The 20,827-nt window shown below is 51.2% G+C and overlaps 1 protein-coding gene and 1 pseudogene across 1 annotated transcript in view; both read left to right on the top strand.

The window, feature by feature from the left end:
• CEP170B (centrosomal protein 170B) overlaps positions 1-3,902 on the top strand; it is a 30,849-nt gene extending 26,947 nt beyond the window's left edge. The window contains exons 14-19 of the mRNA XM_012471141.3: positions 240-399; positions 791-934; positions 1,034-1,122; positions 1,531-1,624; positions 1,762-1,813; positions 1,934-3,902. Of these exons, the coding sequence (XP_012326564.2) occupies positions 240-399; positions 791-934; positions 1,034-1,122; positions 1,531-1,624; positions 1,762-1,813; positions 1,934-2,181 (787 nt within the window). The 3' untranslated portion in view covers positions 2,182-3,902. The remainder of the gene's footprint in view (positions 1-239; positions 400-790; positions 935-1,033; positions 1,123-1,530; positions 1,625-1,761; positions 1,814-1,933) is intronic.
• Positions 3,903-11,392: 7,490 nt separating this feature from the next.
• LOC105712045 (small ribosomal subunit protein eS7-like) lies at positions 11,393-13,772 on the top strand (annotated as a pseudogene).
• Positions 13,773-20,827: the final 7,055 nt, after the last annotated feature.

Below are 20,827 nucleotides of genomic sequence, written 5' to 3' on the forward strand. Positions count from 1 at the left end.
GTCGGGCTCCGTCCCAGCCCCCCACCATCCCTCCTCGTGGCTGTGGGAAGTTGGGCCTCCCCATGGGGCCATGGCCAGTGCCTGTTATGGTAGGCCAGTGTTTGGGGCCAGGCTGGGGAGCGCCTCCCCCACCTCTGGCCAGCAGCTGCCTGGGACCTGGGAGGGGCTTTGAGGCCTGTCCGGCCCCTGCTGCCCCAGCTTCCTCATTCAGAACCTGCCATCTTTCCTTCCGGCTGCAGGCTGAGCCAGACGCTGGTGAAGGACGTGGCCATCCTGGCACGGGAGATCCATGATGTGGCCGGGGACGGTGACACACTGAGCTCCTCGGGGCCTGCCCACAGCTCCTCCCTCAGCAACATGCCCAGCACCCCCGCCTCAACCATCTCTGCCCGGGAGGAGGTGAGCCCCAGGCTTTCTGAGGCCCCTGTGCCAGAGCCACCCTCGAGGAGGGTCAGGCCAGGCCCCTACAGCCCTTTGCACGCCTTGGCTGAGGCCCCGCTGCACATCCCCACTTGGCAAGAAGAGCGTGTCCCCCTGGGTCAGCTCCCCAAACGGCCACCCGGAGATCTTGAGGCCTGGGGAGCTCTCGGCGCCCAAGTCGGGCGTGACTGTGCCGTCGTCCCCAGCACAGGTGCCTCCACAGCGGGTTGGGGGCGCGGGAGGGACCCCGCGCAGACGGAAGGTGGGTGTGCTCCATCCACCTGCCTGGCAGGAGCAGGGAGATGCAGCTGGCCGCAGACTGGTGGGAGCCTCCGCCCAGGGCCCACAGTGCCCGCCCTCCCTCTCGCAGCTGGTACAGCGCATCCCCGAGGCCAGCCTCAACTTCCAGAAGGTGCCACCTGGCTCGCTGAACTCTCGGGACTTTGACCAGAACATGAATAACAGCTGTGAGGACGACCTGGCCAACAAGACGCGGCCTCGGAACCGAGAGGAGGCAGGGCGCCCAATGCCGCCACGGAGCTGGGTGTCCGGGGTCGGGGGACGGGGCTGGGTCCTCGAGGGCGAGGGCCGAGCTGATGCCAAGCTGTTGCAGGTGATCTTCGATAACCTGATGCTGAACCCGGTATCCCAGCTGTCGCAGGCCATCCGTGAGAACACAGAGCACCTTGCCGAGAAGATGAAGTGAGTCAGCTTCCCGGCGTAGGTGGACGCCCAGGCGCCAGCACGCTCCGTGAGCTGAGACTCAGGCCTGGCCGACTCCCTCAAGGGCAGCGGTCGCACGGGTACACTTGTGTGCACCTGAGCAGCCAGCCCTCCCGTGTGTATGCGGCTCCCAGTGGGCAGACCCCGAACTCAGGAGCCAGTCCCTCCAGGGCTGCCCTTCCCTCCACAGCCCTCATCCCAGGCCCAGCCCTTCCCACTGCCCAGAGTCAGGCACAGATGGGACTCTGGTGCCCGTCAGCCCAGGTGGGGTGGACCTAACGGGGAAACTGAGGCCTCACCATGGCAGGGGAGGTCTGGGAGACTCACCCCTCAGCTCTGTCACCCCTGTCCTTGTCCCCCATTTCTGCTTCTCCCCACCTTGGACAGGATCCTCTTTCAGAACACAGGGAGAGCCTGGGAGGACCTGGAAGCCAGGATCAACGCTGAGAACGAGGTGCCCATCCTGAAGACGTCTAACAAGGTGAGCACCAGGGCCCCGCGCCCCTGGGCCTGCCCCCAGCCCCCTAGACCGTGTCCCAGCTCCTGTACACAGAGCCCCGGGGCAGGGCTGTGGCCCCTCAGAAATCAGCTCCACCCCGCTTCCTGCCGCGTTTCCAGGAAATCAGCTCCATCCTGAAGGAACTGAGGCGGGTGCAGAAGCAGCTGGAAGGTGAGTGGCCCAAGCCCAGGGCAGCGAGGGAGGCCGGCAGGGCCTTGTGAGGAACCCTGAATCATAGGGTGGGAGCCGGTGAGCGGAATCCACACCCTGACCCTCCCTCCTGACCTCCAGTTATCAACGCCATCGTGGACCCCAGCGGGAGCCTGGACCTGCTCACAGGAAACAGGGGCTCGGCCGGCTCTGTGCAGCCGGGGCTGGGGAAGGGCCGCTTGGCTGCCCAGAGCCCACCCTCGCCTGCCTCCACCGAGGCCCTGCTGCCAACCCTGCCCCTGAGGAGTTTCCCACAGCGGGCCAGCTGTGGGCCCCCCAGCCTCCCGGACCCCACCTTCCTTCCTGATGCTGAGAGGTTCCTGATCTAGGCCCCGAACCTGGCCAGGCCGGCCTCCCGTCTGCCGCACAGTCGCCTGCCTGGCTGCAGGTGGTTCTCCCTGAAGACCCCCACACGTGCCATATCCCCATGGGCGGGTGCGTCCCATGCCCTTGCCCCCTCGTCAGCTCCCTACTTGCCCTGTCTGGCCCCGTGGCTGCCCCCTCTCCTGCCCCGCCCCCTACAGGCCTCTGGGCCCAGCTCCTGGCCTGGCTGCTGCCAAGGTCCAGCCCTCAAGGGCATCACCCCGCCTCCTCTCCATCACTGTTATTTTCGTCTTTAGCTTTAAAGGAAAGAGTTGTTGGTGCCATTGCAGGTGCCCCCTCCAGGCCCTAACCTGCCACGTCCTTTTGTGCTGGCCTGCGGCCAGGCAGAGGAAGAGAGGTCGGCTGTGGGGTCATTTGGTACCAAGCATGGAGCTGGGGCAGGCTCACCTGTTCCTGGGACTGTCTAAGATGGAGGGCACTTGCCCTGGTGGCTCCCACCTGACCCCAGGCCTTTCACAGGCAGGGGCCTCACTGCTTCCAACCTTTGGTGCCAACACAGTTGCCAAACCCATTGACCTTGGGGCTGCCCATGGAGCCCTACGGTGTGGGCCTGGGGCCGGCTGAGAGCTGGGCCATGCAGACAGGTGCAGACACCCCGCCATGCACACGGCTAGTCCAGGCGTGCCTCCATGCTGCACCATGATGACCGCAGGGACGTCCCTGAGGGGCTATGGGCCTCTGCGCTTGGGCTTCTAAGGGCCTAGGGACTGCTGGGTGCGTGGCAGCCCTTCAGATGGGGGTGAGCACACGACCAAAGTGACTGGAAGCCAGGTTTCCGGAAGCTCCCAGCTTGGCCTGCACAACACACCCTCCCCTTTTGGCTTCATGCCATCAGGCATCAAGTGGGTATGGGGGCAGGGAGGGCCCAGGAACTGTTGTTTTCTCAGGATTCTTTCAGCTGGGAACATGTCCGGTGAGCAGAGCTTGGCCCCTCTGCCGCAGCCCCTCCTGGGGCAGCCCGTGTTGCTGGAGCCTCTAAGCCAAAGAGCCCATTGCCTGTGGTTGCTGGGGGTGGGAGTGGGGGGGTGTCCCACCTGGACCAGACTAGCGTGGGTGAGCTCCACGCCCCGCCTGGCATTGGTACGAGAATTGGACCTGGACAGGGCCCAGCTGCCGGGGGAGTGCTGCTGGGGACCGGAGACTGGAAGCGGGTGGTGTGTGTCCCCTGTTCACTTTTAGCTGATCCGGGGTTGGGTGCACAAGTTCTGTGCTTCTGAGCCCCATGGCCCCCCTGATGTTTACGTGTGTTGGGGGGTGGGGGTGGCAGGTGTCCCCACCTGGTCCCCGCCCCAAAAGCCTGCTGCCTGTATGGAGGAGGTGCTAGTTAGGCCCGCCGGGCCACTGCCCACCACTGCATGCCCCACGGTTGCCCACCCTGCCTGCCCCTGGACACAAATTGGTCACTTCGTCCACGGCTCCTTCCCACTCCAGCCCCACCCCTCGGCAGTGGCTGTGTGATTTTAAATTCACAAGTTCCTGCTCCTCCCCATGCTGAGCTCCTTCGTTCCTCCCCCTCCAGCCCTCGCCTGGGGACTGGTCACTTGTTTGCCGGGCTTCTCAGAGGGTTCACTGTACATTCGTTCTCAGGTGGTCTTGTGGCTTTTGGAAAATGGTTATTTTATATGATTTGTCATGGAATTTGTTCTAATAAATCATTCTTCTATCACATGGCAGCATGCCAGCGCCTGTCACCTTGGCCTCGCTTCTCTATCCAGGGTGTTTGGGGTGGGTGTGGCCCCACAAGAGGACAGACCGGGGTGGGCTGCAGTTCAGAGATGCTGCCAGCAGGGGGCGGCCTGGGCTAGAAAGCAACATTTCCAGATGTTTACTCCTCAAAAAGAGAAGAGCTAACTGATGAAAACTGTTCCATGAGGCAGCATCCATGAGCCCTGTTTAAAACTGTGCTCATTCTGCATAAATACGGGCAGTGGGCACGCACACAGTCGCCATGCGCTGAGCGCCACCTCCCTCCCAGTTCCTTCTCCGTGTTAGGGCTCCGGAGGACGCCTGCTGCCCGTCATTGCGTCACATCACTGACACCCATCACACCGGGTCGTCGGAGGGGTCGGAGGTCACTGTCCACCTCCAGCCACAGGGTGGGCCCCACGGCACTGATGCGCTGTCGGGCTGCCGGGCTGCCAGGCAGCGGCTGAGGCCCTCAGTGCGGCTGACCTCGAGACCCTGGTGGGAGTAGCAGGGTGGGCTTCTCACCTCGGCAGCACAGTGCTCTGGCTGCCCCGAGCCTCTCAACCCTCCACTCCCCGTGATGGCCGTGGAGAGGACATCACCAGATGTTCCTGGTGGACTGCCTTTATGATGCCACCCTCCCCTGCCCTTCAGACATATCTGAGTTTGTAAGGTGGTGGTTGAGCCGAGCGACCCACCGAGTACGTGAAGACAGGCCTTCACAGGCCTCACGCGGCCACCGGGGGCCTCCACGCCCTGCCTCGCCATCCGAGCCATCCGAGTGCCACTCCCGGGGCCACGCTTGAGCCCTTCAGCGAGGACTGTGGGTGGGGCTGGGTAGTGAGACCTTAGTCCTGGCAGCAGATCCCTGAGGGCCTTCTGAGTGGGGCCCCTCAGCGGGCCTTCCCGGAGACCCGGGACCTGCTGGAAAATCAGCCTGAACAGACACCCCAGCGCCCAGCGCCCCATGGCTGCGGGAGTGCAGGGGGGTGCCAGCCGTAGGGTGGGGCTGGGCCTGAGGGGCCAGTGGGTGGTGATTTGATTTGGTGGGCTCAACATTCCAGGCCCTCCCCTAAGGAGTGTGAGCTTCTTTTGTTCCTTGTCTAGTCAGGTCAGAGGGAGGAGGGCTTTGACTGGGAGTGAGGGCGCAGGAGGCATGGATGGCGGATGGGCCATGTGGAAAGGAAGCAGCGAACCTGTGGGAGCCTGAAGGGGCTGGGTCCCCAGCGGAGGGGCAGAGAGGGCCAAGGACATGCCCAGGTCCTGGCCCAAGTGGCCCAGATGTGGGGACAGTGGGCGAGATGACAGTCGGAGAAAGCAGTCAAGGAGCTGGAGTTGGGGAGAGAAATCCCTGCAGGGCAGCGGGAGCTCAGTGGCTCAGGGCCTGCCTTGGGTCTTGGGTCATTCGCAGGAGTGAGTGAAACACGTAGTTTGTGTCCAGTTAATCTTGCTAGTGACAAGTACAAGCAAGCATTAGGCAGAATTAAGCCCACACCTTTTCCACGCGAAAATTAATGGCTTTTTTTCAGAGAAATTTTTCAGAAAAATTCAATGGCCAAACATTCAAATTATGCCCAAGAAAAGACAGTAAATTTTTTTACTCTCAAATATAAAATTCTGCTTAAAATAAAATTTTTATCAGAAGGCTGTCATGACTTAGCTTGAAGAAGAGCTTAAAATCACGCCATAAGCCATTTCTGCTTTTGGCGTGAGGGACGGGGGTACAGGCTGGATTTGCCTTCTCACCTTGAACAAGGAGAAAATGACGTGAAACGGCAGTTTTCAGACACTGGACAGCAGGCGGCACGGAAAGAAATGAGGTGAGCCCACCCGCCTGCCTTGCTCACGGCATGGCTTGCAGGCCAAAGCGCGCGGAGCGGCTCCCATGGGGTTTGGTGATGTTGCCGAGTTGAGGTCCAGATCAGAGTTCAGGGAGGCGAAGGCAACTGGAATTTGCAGAATGAAGCAGCAATGGGGAGAGGACAGCACACGGAGCCCCAGTGCCAGCAGAGGACGCCCTGCACACATGCAAGGAAGCCAGGCGAGGCAGGAAAACCACCAGCAGAACGCTGGAGTCGATCACGCCTTGGACGTCATACAGGCCTGGGAATGCTGGTACCCCTGGGGTGCCAGGCTCATGGGGGTGAAAGGCTCGTGGTGCACAGAAGGCTGGACGGTCCTTAGAAGGGAACTGCCCACGGGTGGGGCTGGATCAGCCCACAGCCCTGCCTCCCCTCCCGCAGCAAAGCGCACCTCCGGTTTTCTCAGTGTTTGAGGTGAGAAGGCAAACCCATCCTGTATCCCTGTCCCTCATGGCCTGAAGCAGGAGTGACCTGTGGCATAATTTTAATTCTTCCTTAAGCTGTAAATCATAATTAAGAGAATTTCTTTTTTTTGGAGAAATAGTCTCGCTGAGTACAGTGTGCTCTCAGGTCACTGCAACCTTCCTCTCCTGGGTTCAAGCAATTCTCCTGCTTCAGCCTCCTAAGTAGCTGGGATTACAGGTGTCGCTAAATTTTGTATTTGTAGTACAGACGGAGGTTTGCCATGCTGGCCAGGCCGGTCTCGAACTCCTGACCTCAGGCGATCCACCTGCCTCAGCCTCCCAAAGTGCTGGGATTACAGGCATGAACCACCATGCCTGGCCGGCAGTTTCTTATTAAATTGGGCTACCTGAAAACTAAGAACCTCTGTTCACCCAAAGACATCTTAAAGAAAGTGAAAAGGACAAATAATTTGGACTCAAAATGTATAACTATTAAAGTCAGAGAAAAAAGATAGGGAACCCGATAAAAAGCAGGGGAGTGAACAGACATGTGCCGGAGGACATCCAAGTGGCCAAGCATCTTCACGAAAACACGCCCGCTACCGTTCGTCAAAAAAGAGAAGTGCAAACTGAAACCATATGAGATATAACCGTATCCGCCAAGACAGCTACGAGGATCCGCGGCGTGGCGGGTGAGAGTGTAGGGGGTCAACCACTTTGGAGAACGCGGCGGAATTTACCAGCGCTGCACGTATGCCTACCTGGGACCCGGCAGTTCCACTTCCAGCTTCACGTGCGTTCAGTCCTTAAAAGGCATGTCCGAGCCTGCTCACAGAGCTGTATTGGTAGAATCTCCCCGCGGAAAGCCACCTCATGGCCCTCGACAATGAATGGATAAATAACATCTGGTATGTGTGTGCCCTGGGCTAGGACGTTGCAAGTGAGAAAAAGTGACCCCACTTCGTAACACATGGATGACTCTCCAGAGATCACAGCGGGCAACAGACGCCAGACCCCAAAATCTACGTGCCGCAGGATTTCAAAAATAGGTAAAACCGATCTATGACAGCAGAAGTCACAACACTGGTCACCTTTTGGGGGGAAGGTATTAACTACGATATTCAAGGAAATGTCCTCCCCCCGTCTCAGAGAGAAAAAAAAAAAGGCCAGGTGTGGTGGCTCACACCTGTAATCCCAGGCTTCTAGGTCATAGGTGGATTTAGGGATTTTCTGGTTCCCAGTTGGTTGAAAGAATTATCTAAAGACCTGGAATCAGGCTGGGAGCAGTGGCTCATGTCTGTAATCCCAGCACTTTCGGAGGCCGAGGCGGGTGGATCACCTGAGGTCAGGAGTTCGAGACCAGCCTGACCTGGTGAAACCCTGTCTCGACTAAAAATACAAAAAAATTGTAGAATGTGGTGGCAGGTGCCTGTAGTCCCAGCTACTCTGGAGGCTGAGGCACAAGAATCACTTGAACCTGGGAGGCGGAGGTTGCAGTGAGCCGAGATCGCGCCACCGCACTCCAGCCAGGCAAGAGAGCAAGACTCTGTCTCCAAAAATAAAATAAATAAATTCAGTTCCTCTACAGATGTATGTTATACTGCAATACAAATTTGAAAAAATAAGAATAGAAAATATCTAATAGCATCGAAATGTTCCTAACGTCCTCGTCTTTCCTGTCTCTGTGGGAGCTGCTGACGCTCTCATTTCCACTCCTGATGGCGGTGACTTGTGCCTTTTCTCTCTCTTGTTCAGTCTTGCTGCGGTTTGCCAGTTTCAATATGCTTTTCATAAAACCGGCGTTTCGGTTTGATATATTTTCTGTTATCCGTTTATTGTTTTCTCTTTCATCAATTTCTGCTGTTCGTTGTAATTTTATTTTTGTGTCAGCTTTTTTCCTTTCTTCCCCATCTGAGGGTTTCCTCCTTCTTCCTTGTGACATGGACAGTCACTGATTTTTCTGCTCGTCTTTTCTAACACACAGATTTAAGCCCATACATTTCCTTCTAAACATAATTTTAGCTGATCTCATAAAGTGCATATATTTTCATCACTATTTAGGTAAAAGAATTCCTAGTGTTTTGCGATTTCTTTCTTGGTCTGTCAGTTATTTAGATGCGTGTTGTTAAATTACCAGACATTTGAGAACTTTCTGGTTATTCTTCTGTCATTAATCTGTAGCCTCTTTTCACTACGGGCAGAATATATACTTAAAACTATTTTAGTCACTTGAAATGTACAGAAAAAGCTTTATGACCCAGTATATGGACAAGTTTGATAACTGTTACATATTCCCTTCCAATTTTTTTTGGAGAGGTGTTATTTTCTGTCAATTTGACCGACTTCATGATCTATGTTCAAATCATGTATATCCATATGAATTTCTTCCGTCTGCTTATTCTGCTGCTTACTGAACGGACTGTGTTAAAGTCGCCACCGTGGGAGCACATCTCTTTGGTTTCTCTTTTTGGTTCTGTAAGTTTGTATTTTGTTTCACTTTATTGTGTTTTTTGAGACGGAGTCTCACTCTGTCACCCAGGCTGGAGTGCAGTGGTACAATCTCGGCTCACTGCAATTTCTGCCTCCTGGGTTCAAGCCATTCTCCTGCTTCAGCCTCCTGAGTAATTGAGGTTACAGGCACCTGACACCAGGCCTGGCATATAAGTTTTTCTTTATGTATTTCGAAGCTATGTTATTAGGTACATACAATTTAGAGTTATTAACTTCCTGGTTGATGAGACCTTTTATCATTATAAAGTCTTTTTTATCTCATTTCTTTTTTAATCTGAGGTCCATTTTGTCTCATATTATTATAGTTATGCTAGATTTTTTCTAGTTAATGTTATGATTTATCTTTTTCCATCCTTTTTATTTATTTACTTGTTTAAACCAACTCACTTCAAAGAATTTCTATCCTTTTAACCAATTTTGGTGGGGCTTGTTTTAAAATATTCGGTCTGACGATACTTCTTTTAACTGGAGTATTTCAGTGCACCTCTATTGCAGTTATCAGTGCATTTAGGGTTAAATCTGCTACATTACACTGGCTATTCTTTTTTTCTCCCTTTTTTTCTTTTTCTTTCCTTTTTTTTTTGAGACAGAGTCTCACTCTGTTGCCTAGGCTGGAGTGCAGTGGCTCAATCTCGGCTCACTGCAACCTCTGCTTCCTGGGTTCAAGCGATTCTCTTGCCTCAGCCTCCCGAGTAGCTGGGACTACAGGCATGTGCCACCATGCCCAGCTAAATTTTTTTTTTTGTAATTTTAGTAGAGACAAGATTTTGCCATGTTGGTCAGGCTAGTCTCGAACTCCTGACCTCAGCCTCCCAAAGTTCTGGGATTGTAAGTGTGAGCCACCGCGTCCTGTCCTTCTAATGCTTTAAATTCATCAGCCTCTCTCCCACTTTTTGTGCTGTCATTCTCAGGCATTTCAGTTCTGCACATGTGTTAAACTGCACGACAAATCATCTCTCATTTTCTGCGGCTGGTGTGCATTGAAACGCACCAGCGTGCTCACTTCTCGGCCGCTCTTTCATTCTTTCCCGTCTGTATTTCCATGTTTCCGTTCGGGACCATTTTCCAAAGGCCTCCACTGTGTTTTGTGCTGTTTATTCGTGCATGTTCACCGTGAGGAGTTCTCTCAGTTCACTGGGGAGGGTGACTGAAATGTTTTGATTTTGCCTTTCCCTTTCACTTGAAATTGCACCCCAAGTTGGCAGTTCTTATCTCTTTAAGAATATCGTTCCATTGTCTGCTGGCTTTCCGTGTTTCCGTGGAGGAGTCGAGAGCCTCACTGCTGCCTCTTTGAAGGTGGCATCTTTTTTTTTTTTTCTGGCTGTTATTCATTTCATTTACTTTTATTTTTGTAGAGACAGGGTCCTCCTGTCTCAGCCTCCCAGAGTGCGGGGATTACAGGCATCAGCCATGGCGCCGGCCTCCTGGCTGTTACTGATGAGTTTTCAGAGGTTTCCTACGGTGTGCTTAGGAGAACCATTGTATTTATCTACTTGAAATGCGCAGCGCTTCTTGCACGTGCAACTGGTGCGTCTTCCGTCGGTTTTGGAAAAGTTTCACTCATTTTCTCTTCAGATGTTTTTCTGCCCCATTTGCAGCCTCCCTCCTTGGAGTCAAGTGACAGACGCATGGGGTCTGCTGACTGCCCTGCGTGTCTCTCGTGCTGTTTTCCATGCCTTTTTCTCCGTGTGCTTCAGTCTTCTGTTGGCTGCTGACCTAGATCAGTGCTCGCTGATCCTCTCTTCGGTTCCTCTACTAATAGTCTGTTAGCCCACCTGTCACACTCTTTACTTTGGTTATTTTATTCTTAGGTCTAGAGTTTCTATTTGATTTTTTTCAAGATCCCGTTTCTCTAATGAAAATTTCCACGTCGTCACCTATTCCTCGGCGCATGGTCATCAGAGTCAGTTCAAAGCTCCAAGTTTCCTCCCGTGCTTTTACACTCGGGTCTATATATTTTTGTAGGTGTCTGGTGACTCTTGATCTAAAACAACAGACACTGTGACTAGGTCTGGATGATGTTGTGGCCATGAGAGAGGACCCGCCCTGTCCTCTGCCACAGAGCAGGGACAGATCACCGCAGTCGAGCCAGGACTGAGCTGTCCGGGACAGGCCGTACACGTGGTACCGAGGTAGAGGGCTTGTTCCACCTCGTTTGCCCTCTGATTTACCTCTTTGTCATGCTTCTAGGGCACAGCCCTCTGGGGTCTCAACTGCAAGCCAGGAGGGTTTAGCAGCACCCTCCCCCTTTGAAGGAAGTCCTGGGCTCCACTTTGCTTCCCCAAGCCATAATTAGTGAAGTTTCACTGAACTCTTCAGCCACTCAAGGCTCAGCCATTAGCTGAGCTGAACGTGACTCTCACGTCCAGTGAGAATTAGCCACTGCCTCACGAGGAAAACCAGCACAGAAGTCCAGCTCTCTTCTCAGATCCTCCACTCTCTGAATAATTTCCACCCAGTCCTGGTAGTGCTGGCAGGCCTGAGAGCCAGTGTCTATCTCCTCAGCCTTGTGAGTTTGCCAAAATCTGTCATGTCTTTTCTGCCTCTTAGCAACCATCCTCTGCCCAACTTCTCAGCCCCTCACCCTCACTGCTTAATCCCTACCCCTTGAAACAGCTAGAAATGTTAGCTAAAAGTAAAATCAAACGTAGACACCATTACAGGCAAGAAAGGGAAATCCCCATGTGCCAGAAATGGAGCGGGAACTGAAAGCCAGGATGAGCAGGGAGCTGACACTGCAGTATCTCTGGTGTTTACGGGCCTGGAAACAGCCCTACTGCCTCAGCACCCAAGATGTTCCCTCCACCGAGTAAGGGGATGAGGCCTGTGCTGCGAGAGGGAAGAGACGAAATTGAGAATTCTGCTCAGAGGTGGATGTTTCAAGGTCAGGGAAAGTGGCCGGATAACCCTGACTTGCGGCTGCAGTGAAACGGCAAGGAAACTCGTCTATCCCCTGGCTGTGGGTGAGAAGGAAATTCCACAGTGAGAAACTGAAACCTCAGGGAAAGCTGACCAACTAAGAAACAGAGCTGAAGAAACAACTTGCACATGGGAAGGTTGATCATCAGAAATTAGACAGATGCAGAAATGGGATGAAGACGTGTACAATGTCAAAGGAGATTGAGGTACGAAGGACAGAATGAAAAAGCCCAGAATATATTTAATGAGTTTTGCAGCGTGAGGATAAAGAAATGGGAGGAGGCGATAGTCAAAGAGATAATGGCTGAGATCCTTGCAGAAATAACCAGAAGCACAAACCCTTAAGTTTAAGCTGCACAAGTCCCAGGCAGAACGCAGAAGAATATAGCTAACCTGGACACATTACGTTGGAACTGCCGAACCTCAAAGACGAACAGAAACCCTTAAAAGCAAACAAAGAGATAAGAGAAACTGTTTTCAAAGGAACAACAATTAGGTTGGCGCATGTTTCTCCATAGCCACAATATGGTTCAGAAGTCAATATCTTCAAATTATAAGAATGTAACAACCAATAATTTTGTACCCAACTTAAGTATTATTGAAGAGTGAAGGAGGCAGCAGGGCACAGTGGCACATGCCTATAATCTCAGCACTTTGGGAGGCCAAGATGGGAGGATTGCTTGAGCCCAGGAATTCCAGACCAGCTTGGGCTAACTTTTGTATTTTTAGTAGAGATGGGGTTTCTCCATGTTGGTCAGGCTGGTCTTGAACTCCTGACCTCAGGTGATCTGCCCACCTCGGCCTCCCAAAGTGCTGGGATTACAGGCGTGAGCCACCACATCTGGCTGTATCAGATTTCTAAATCATGAATGAATGAAAGAAAATGTAAAATATTTAGAACTAAATAATAATACCAGTGCTCGCTCCATAGGAAATTTTGTGGGATGCAGCAAAAGCAGAACTCTACAGAAAATGTATCCATTACACACTTACATTAGTAAAGGAGAGCAACTGAAAATTAAAAAGCGAGGCATCCGGTCTCCCGAAGCTGGTGCTCAGCAAGGAGAAGGCCAGGTTCAGTTCCAGCGCCCAAATCGTGACGCCCAATGGCGGGAAGCCGGACGAGTTTGAGTCCGGCATTTTCCAGGCTCTTCTGGAGCTGGAGATGAACCCGGACCTCCAGGCTCAGCTCAGGGAGTTGAACATCGTAAGGCCGGCGCCTCCTTGGGCGCCGAGTGGACACGCCCTTCTCTCCCCGCGCCTAAAAACGACGTCATCATCCTGCGCGCATCGCTCAGCCTTTGCCCCTCCGCGCGGGCTCCCCTTGCCCATTTCCGCATTCCAAGCTCAGCCCTGCACCCGCCAGAAATTTTGAAAAGGCCCGCCAAGAACCTGCCCTATGGTAGCTCCCCCGTGCGTCCTCGGCCAGCCCCTCGTCCGTGCCCGGTCCCTTCATACCCAATGAAATCACCTCCTCTTTGTTCCCCCGCAGTCAATCAGCCACTTCCACTCCCTATAAAACCCCAGGCCCCAAGAAGAGAAGCGCGACTTCTCCGGCCCCTCCTGTCGGACCCTAGAACCTCGCCCAGGAGCTGATTAAATTTCTTCATTCCAATAACTGGCCTCAGTTGCCGCATTTAAATCTCAGTTGCTTCATTCAAACCTTACAAATATTATGGCAGCCAAGGAAATTGAAGTTGGTGGTGGTCGGAAAGCTATTATAATCTTTGTTCCCGTTCCTCAACTGAAATCTTTCCAGAAAATCCAAGTCTGGATACTACGCGAATGGAGAAAAAGTTTAGTGGGCAGCATGTTGTCTTTACTGCTTAGAGGAGAATTCTGCCTAAGCCAACTCGAAAAAGCGTGCGAAAAAACAAGCCAAAGCGTCGCGGGAGCTGCACTCTGACAGCTGTGCACGAGGCAATCCCTGAGGACTTGGTCTTCACAAGTGAAACTGGGGGCAAGAGAAGCCGCGTGAAACTGGATGGCAGCAGCTCATAAAGATTCGTCTGGACAAAGCACAGCAGCACGATGCGGAACACAAGGTTGAAACTTTTCTGCTGTCTGTAAGAAGCTCACGGGCAAGGACGTTAATTCTGAATTCCCAGAGTTTCAATTGTAAACAAAATGACTAAATAAAATATATATGTACAGTTAAACAAACAAAACAAAACAAAAAAACATTAGTCATCTAGCTAGCCGCGGTGGCTCAAGCCTCTAATCCCAGCACTTTGGGAGGCCGAGGTGGGCAGATCACCTGAGGTCAGGAGTTCGAGACCAGCATGGCCAACATGGTAAAACCCCATCTCTACTAAAATACAAATATTAGCTGCGCGTGATGCCGCGCACTTGTAATCCCAGCTACTCAGGAGGCTGAGGCAGGAGAATCGCTTGAACCCAGAAGGCAATGGTTGCAGTGAGCTGAGATCACGCCACTGCACTCCAGCCTGGGTGACTCCGTCTCAAAAAAAAAAAGTTAAGCATCCAACTGAATGACGTCTAAAAATAACAACAGGAATATACTGAGAAAGGAGAAGGATGAAGATAAAACAGAAATAAACGAGAAACAAAACTAAATTAGAAGGAAAAATAGAACTAAAATCTATAACGTTGATTTCTTGAAAAAATTAATAAAACTGCCACAAGATCTCCCAAGGAAAAGAGCGGTGAGAGGCACAGACCCTCCTGAGGAATGAGCAGACAGCTGTCCTACGACGCAGCAGAGGCCGCGCGAACAACCTAGCAAGCTGACTCGAGAAATTACACAAAATGGCCCATTTCCAGAAAAATATTATGTGCCAAATTTGATTCATAGAGAAAAAAAACCCTGAAGAGTCCTATGATCCTAAAATAAATTTAGAAGTTAAAATCTTCCCATAAAGATGTCAAAAATCTAAGACAAATTTACACGTACTGCCAAAATTAAAAAGAATATTTTATCCCATTTTTACAAACTTCAAAATGTAGGGAAAGTAGGTACATGGCCCAGTACCCAGCCGAGGAAAAACTTTTCATGTTAAATTTGAATTGGAACTCATGATTTCGCTTGAGTTTCTCTGTTTCTTTGCTCGTTGGTTTGTTGTCTATTTGAGACGTAGTCTCGCTCTGTTGCCCAGGCTGGAGTGCAGTGGTGTGATCTCAGCTCACTGCAACCTCCACCTCCCAAGTTCAAGTGATTCTCCTGCCTCAGCTTCCCAAGTAGCTCAGACTACAGGCACCTGCCACCACACTTGGCTAATATTTTTTTAATAGAAACGGGGTTTCACCATTGGTCAGGCTGGTTTGAACTCCTGACCTCAGGTGATTCGCCCACCTTGGCCTCCCAAAGTGCTGGGATTACAGGCGTAAGCCACCGCAACCGGCCTTTATATGTCTTCTTTTCGGAAATGTCTGTAAGTTGGCCAGGTGTGGTGGCTCACGCCTGTAACCCCAGGACTTTGCAGGGGCCTAGGAGGGCAGATCACGAGTTCAGGAGTTTGAGACAAGCCTGGCCAACATAGTGAAACCCCATCTCTACTAAAAGTACAAAACTTAACCGGGTGTGGTGGCGCATGCCTGTAACTCCAGCTACTCGGGAGGCTGAGGCAGGAGAACTGCTTGAACCCGGAGGCGGAGGTTGCAGTGAGCCATGATTGCACCACTGCACTCCAGCCTGGGCGACAGAGTAAGACTCTGTCTCAACAATAACAAAAAGAAATGTCTGCAGGTGTTCTGATTACGTTTAAGGTCAGGCTATGTTATGATGTTCAGTAGGTTAGGGATATTAAATGCATAATGCTTTTTCTTTTCAGATGGAGTCTTGCTCTGTTGCCCAGGCTGGAGTTCAGTGATGCAATCTCGGCTTGCTGCAACCTCTGCCTCCCGGATTCAAGCGATTCTTGTGTCTCAGCCTATGGGGTAGATGGGACCACAGGCACGCACCATCACGCCCAGCTAATTTTTGTATTTTTTTGTAGACACAGGGTTATGCCATATTGCCCATACTGGTCTTGAACTCCTGGGCTCAAGTGATCTGCCTGCCTCATCTTACCAAAGTATTGGGATTACAGGCGTGAGCCACCTCACCCAGCCCACATTTTTGACATGATGTATTCTTAATTGATACATAATTTTTGTACATATTCACAGGGTACATGAAAGATTTTATCGCATGCATAGGATGTGTAATAACTCAGTATTTAGGGTGTCCGTCACTTCAAGTATTTGTCATTTCTATGTGTTGGGAACATTCCAAGTCCTCTCCTCCAGCTATTTTGCATAAACAACGCGTTGTCAACTGTAGTCTGCCGTCAAACAGTAGACTTACTCCTTCCATTTCACCGTGGGTTTGTACTCACTAAGCGTCCTCTTTCTGTCCTCCCCTCCACCTGAAGGAAATAGTGCATACAGTGGTCCATTTCCAAGACAAAGTGCCTTAAGTCGGCTTAAGCCAGCAAACTACAGAAGAAACAGGATATACTAGGCCCCTGCTTGGAGAGCCGAAGCCTGCTTGTCGCCCTCACCCAAACCAAAGAAGTTCAGTCTAAGATGAAAGTTTGCTAGCCTGCAAAACAGCTCACTCTATCTGTTCTTATCAGCCTGCCCAGCTACTTAGGTCCTAAGTCAAGTACTTGAAGAGCCCCTGAGCTAGCCAGGATGCAGTGCATTGTGGGCCGCAACAAAATGCAGGACAACCCTAAAGAAAACACCTAAAGCCCCTTCCCAACAACCAATAGGCGATGTCCGGGAAGACTGTGACCCCCCCACCCCCACAGTACTCGGCCTATGAGGAACGGGGGAGGGACCTGCGCACTAGGGGATAAACTGCTTGTTGAAACTGTGTTGGGTGTGCCTGCCCATCAGACACCCAATGTTGCAAGACTGTCGTTAAAAGTCTCACGCTGTTCTCTGGGTCTCTGAGTCCCTTCTTTGGGTTTGGATGGGTGAGTTTGTTTCTCACACACCCACACACCCTTCCTAGACCCTGGGATCTACCGTTCTATTCTCTACTTTTAGAGGTCAACTTTTTTTGCTCCCACATGTGAGTGAGAACATATGATGTTTGTCTTTCTGTGCCTGGCTTATTTCTCTTAGCATAGTGACCTCCAGTTCCACCCATGTTGCTGCAAATGACAGGATTTCATTCTTTTTATGAGCAAACAGTATTCCATTGTGTATATGTACCACATTTTCCTTATCCGTTCACCCTTGATAGGTTGATTCCATATCTCGCCTATTGTAAATAGTGCTGCAATAAACACGGGCGCACAAGAACCCCTCTGATAAACTGATTTCCCTTCCTTTGGGTACATTCTCTGTAGTGGGATTGCTGGATCATTTGGTAGTTCTAATTTTGGTTTGTTGAGAAACCTCCATACAGTTCTCTGTAACGGCTCTACTAATTTACATTCCCACCAACAGCGTTATAAGAGTTCCCTTTTTTTGGCATCCTTGTCAGCATTTATTTTTTGTCTTCTTGAAAACAACCATTCTAACTGGGGCGAGATGTATCTCATTGCGGTTTTGGTTTACATTTCCCTGATGACTAGTGATACTAAGTTTTTCTCATATGTCTGTTGGCCATTTGTATGTCTTTTGAGAAATGTCTATTTAGATCCTTTGCATGATTTTTTCTTCTCTTGTCGCCCAGGCTGGAGTGTAATGGTGTGATCTTGGCTCACTGCAACCTCTGCCTCCTGGGTTAAAGCGATTCTCCTGCTTCAGCCTCCGGAGTAGCTGAGATTACAGGCACCTGCCACCACACCCGGCTAATCTTTTGTAATTTTGTAGAGACAGGGTTTTGCCATGTTGGCCAGGCTGGTCTCAAACTCCTGACCTCGGGTGATCTGCCCACCTCAGCCTCCCAAAGTGCTGGGATTACGGATGTGAGCCACAATGCCCGGCCTATTTATTGTTTTAACAGACTCTGTTACCCAGGCTGGAGTGCAGTGGTGTGATCTCGGCTCACTGCAGCCTCCACCTCCTGGGTTCAAGCAATTCTCCTGCATCAGCCTCTCGAGTGGCTGGGACTACAGGCATGTGCCACCACACCTAGCTAATTTTTATATTTTTAGTAGAGACAGAGTTTCGCCATGTTGGCCTTGCCTGTCTCAAACTCCTGGCCTCTAGTGATCTACCCATCTCGGCCTTCCAAAGTGCTGGGATTATGAGCTACTGTTTGTGCAGGCTGGTCTCAAACTCCGGGGCTCAAGTGATCCTCCCACCTTGGCCTTTCAAAACTCTGAGATTGCAGGCATGAATCACTTTTTGAGCCTGCTGCGAGTTTTTATCATGAAGAAGGGATGTTGATTTTTTTTTTTTTTTGCCTAGTTTTTTGTTGTCTTTTCTTTTTCTTTTCTTTTTCTTTTTCTTTTTTTTTTTTTTGAGACAGAGTCTCACTCTGTCATCTAGGCTGGAGTGCAGTGGTGTGATCTCAGCTCACTATAACCTCCAGCTCCCAGGTTCAAGCAATTTTCATGTCTCAGCCTCCTGAGTAGCTGGGATTACAAGCGCGTGCCACCACGTCTGGCTGATGTTTTGTATTTTTAGTAGAGACGAGATTTCAGTATGTTGGCCAAACTGGTCTCGAACTCCTGACCTCGGGTGATCTGCCCACCTCAGCCTCTCAAAGTGCTGGGATTACAGGCTTGAACCACCGTGCCTGGCTGGGATGTTGAATTTGATCACATGCTTTCTCTGCATCTATTGAGATAATCATACGGTTTTTGTCTTTCAACCTGTGGATTTGATGTATCGCCTGTATTGATTTGTGTGTGTTGAGCCATCCTTGCATCCTCAGGATAAATCCCATTTAGTCATAAGGTATTATCTTTTTGATGTGCTATTACATTCAGTTTGTAGTACTTTGTCGAGGACTTCTGTGTACATACACATCAGGAGTACTGACCTGCAGTTCTCTTTTTCATTTCCTTGTTTGTTTCTTGTTTGTTTCTTTTTTGCATCCTTGCCTGGTGTTGGTATCCAGGTAATGCTGGCCTCATAGAATGGGTTAGAGAGAGTCCCTCCTCTCCAGTTTTTTGGGACAGTTTGAGGAGAAGTGACATTCGTTCTTTCTTGTAAGTTTGGTAGAATTTAGTCGTGAAGCCATCCCGTCTATAGGCCTTTTGCATTGTTGCTGGGGGACTTTTCTTACGATCCAATCTCATTACTCCTTATTGGTCTGTTCCGGTGTTTTGTTTCTTCCTGATTCAATCTCGGCAGGCTGCAAGGAATGTCTCCGGTTCCCCGGGCTTCCGGTTCTCACATGGTCTCTGGTGATCTTTTGTATTTCTGTGCTATCAGTTGTAATGTCTCCTTTTTTTGTTTCTGGTTTTGGTTATTTGGGCCATCTCTCTTTTTTCTTCATTATCACCTTAGAATGTTTTCAGCTTCCATCTACAATGGGCTTATCAGGACACAGCCACCATAAGGCGAAGCACGTCTGATGTGTTTCCTGTGGGGTTTAAGAGCTTCCATAAGCCTGTTCTGACAGTCTATGCTTGTTTGGGATGAAGAAACACCTTAGCTCTGCTGACAAATAACGAGTCATATTTTCCCATGAAGATAGTTTTTGAAATAATAGAGGAAATTAAAGAAAACCTGTTTTGCTTCATGGGAAATCCCCCAAATCCCTCCCCACACCCATGGGCCCCAAGGGCCCTAGACCTCAGGCAGGGGTCTGCTGTGGAGGGAGCAGAGCTGGCAAGGAGCTGCCCTCGTGTGGGTCCTGGCCACACGCCCAGCCTTGGAGCCACAGAGGAGCCTGCTGGCCCCAAGTCTAGAGCCCCCTTCCAACCTCAGTCTTTCTTCCAGGGTAAGCAGCCTGAGGGGTCAAGAAGATGGTCCACCAAGCCTTGAGCCCAGGGCCCAGGACTCCCTGCTCAAATGTCCCCAAGCCTGGATCCATCCTTCCAAGGTAGAGATGCCGGAGCTGTGCCCAGTCCTGCTGACCTGAGAAGCGGCCAGGGGAGGCGACGAGACAGTTTTCTGGGGCTGCACATGAGCTTGCAGCCACGGGCCAGGGTGTAGCCTGTGGGCTTTCGAGGCCCCTCACAGTTTTGGGACATCAGAGAGTGGGACTGGCTGGGGCTGGCACTCCTGCACTGACTTCTGAGAGTGCTCCAGCGAGCCTTAGGGCCCTGCACTTGCCCCTGGCCTTCCAGACCCTCATGCCATTGTCGTCGAGACAGAAGGGAACCTGCTCTGTCTAACTGCATTTAACTTGAGTGCGGGGAAGGCAGCCTCCCTGCATACTCACGCCCCAGCTCTGCAAATGTCACAGCAGAGCCCACCTGGCTACCCCTCCCCATGCCAAGAGTAACTCTCACCCAGAGTCCCTGGAGGATCCAACCTTCAGGGCCATGCCTGAGACACAGCTGCATTCAGGCATCCAGCAACCTAGCCAGAGAGCTGGGGCACCCAGACCATGGCTGGGAGGTAAGGACTGACCCAGGGCCAAATTCCAGTGGCAAGAAGCTGAAGGGAGATTTGGAACTGACTAGGGAGAGTGGATCTCTTCCCCATTCACTAAGAAGATGAAGGGAGATCTGGAACGGACTAGGGGAGAGTGGATCTCTTCCCCATTCACTAAGAAGATGAAGGGAGATTTGGAACCGACTAGGGAGAGTGGATCTCTTCCCCATTCACTAAGAAGATGAAGGGAGATTTGGAACGGAATGGGGGAGAGTGGATCTCTTCCCCATTCACTAAGAATATGAAGGGAGATTTGGAACTGACTAGGGAGAGTGGATCTCTTCCCCATTCACTAAGAAGATGAAGGAAGATTTGGAACCGACTAGGGAGAGTGGATCTCTTCCCCATTCACTAAGAAGATGAAGGGAGATTTGGAACCGACTAGGGAGAGTGGACCTCTTCCCCATTCACTAAGAAGATGAAGGGAGATTTGGAACAGAGTATGGGGAGTGGATCTCTTCCCCATTCACTAAGAAGATGAAGGGAGATTTGGAACAGAGTATGGGGAGTGGATCTCTTCCCCATTCACTAAGAAGATGAAGGGAGATCTGGAACAGACTAGGGGAGAGTGGATCTCTTCCCCATTCACTAAGAAGATGAAGGGAGATTTGGAACAAACTAGGGGGAGAGTGGATCTCTTCCCCATTCACTAAGAAGATGAAGGGAGATTTGGAACGGACTAGGGGGAGTGGATCTCTTCCCCATTCACTAAGAAGATGAAGGGAGATTTGGAACAGAGTATGGGGAGTGGATCTCTT

This window comes from Aotus nancymaae, unplaced genomic scaffold, assembly GCF_030222135.1.
Source record: "Aotus nancymaae isolate 86718 unplaced genomic scaffold, 86718_ANA_hifiasm-v0.15.2.pri h1tg000011l, whole genome shotgun sequence".
NCBI lineage: Eukaryota > Metazoa > Chordata > Mammalia > Primates > Aotidae > Aotus > Aotus nancymaae.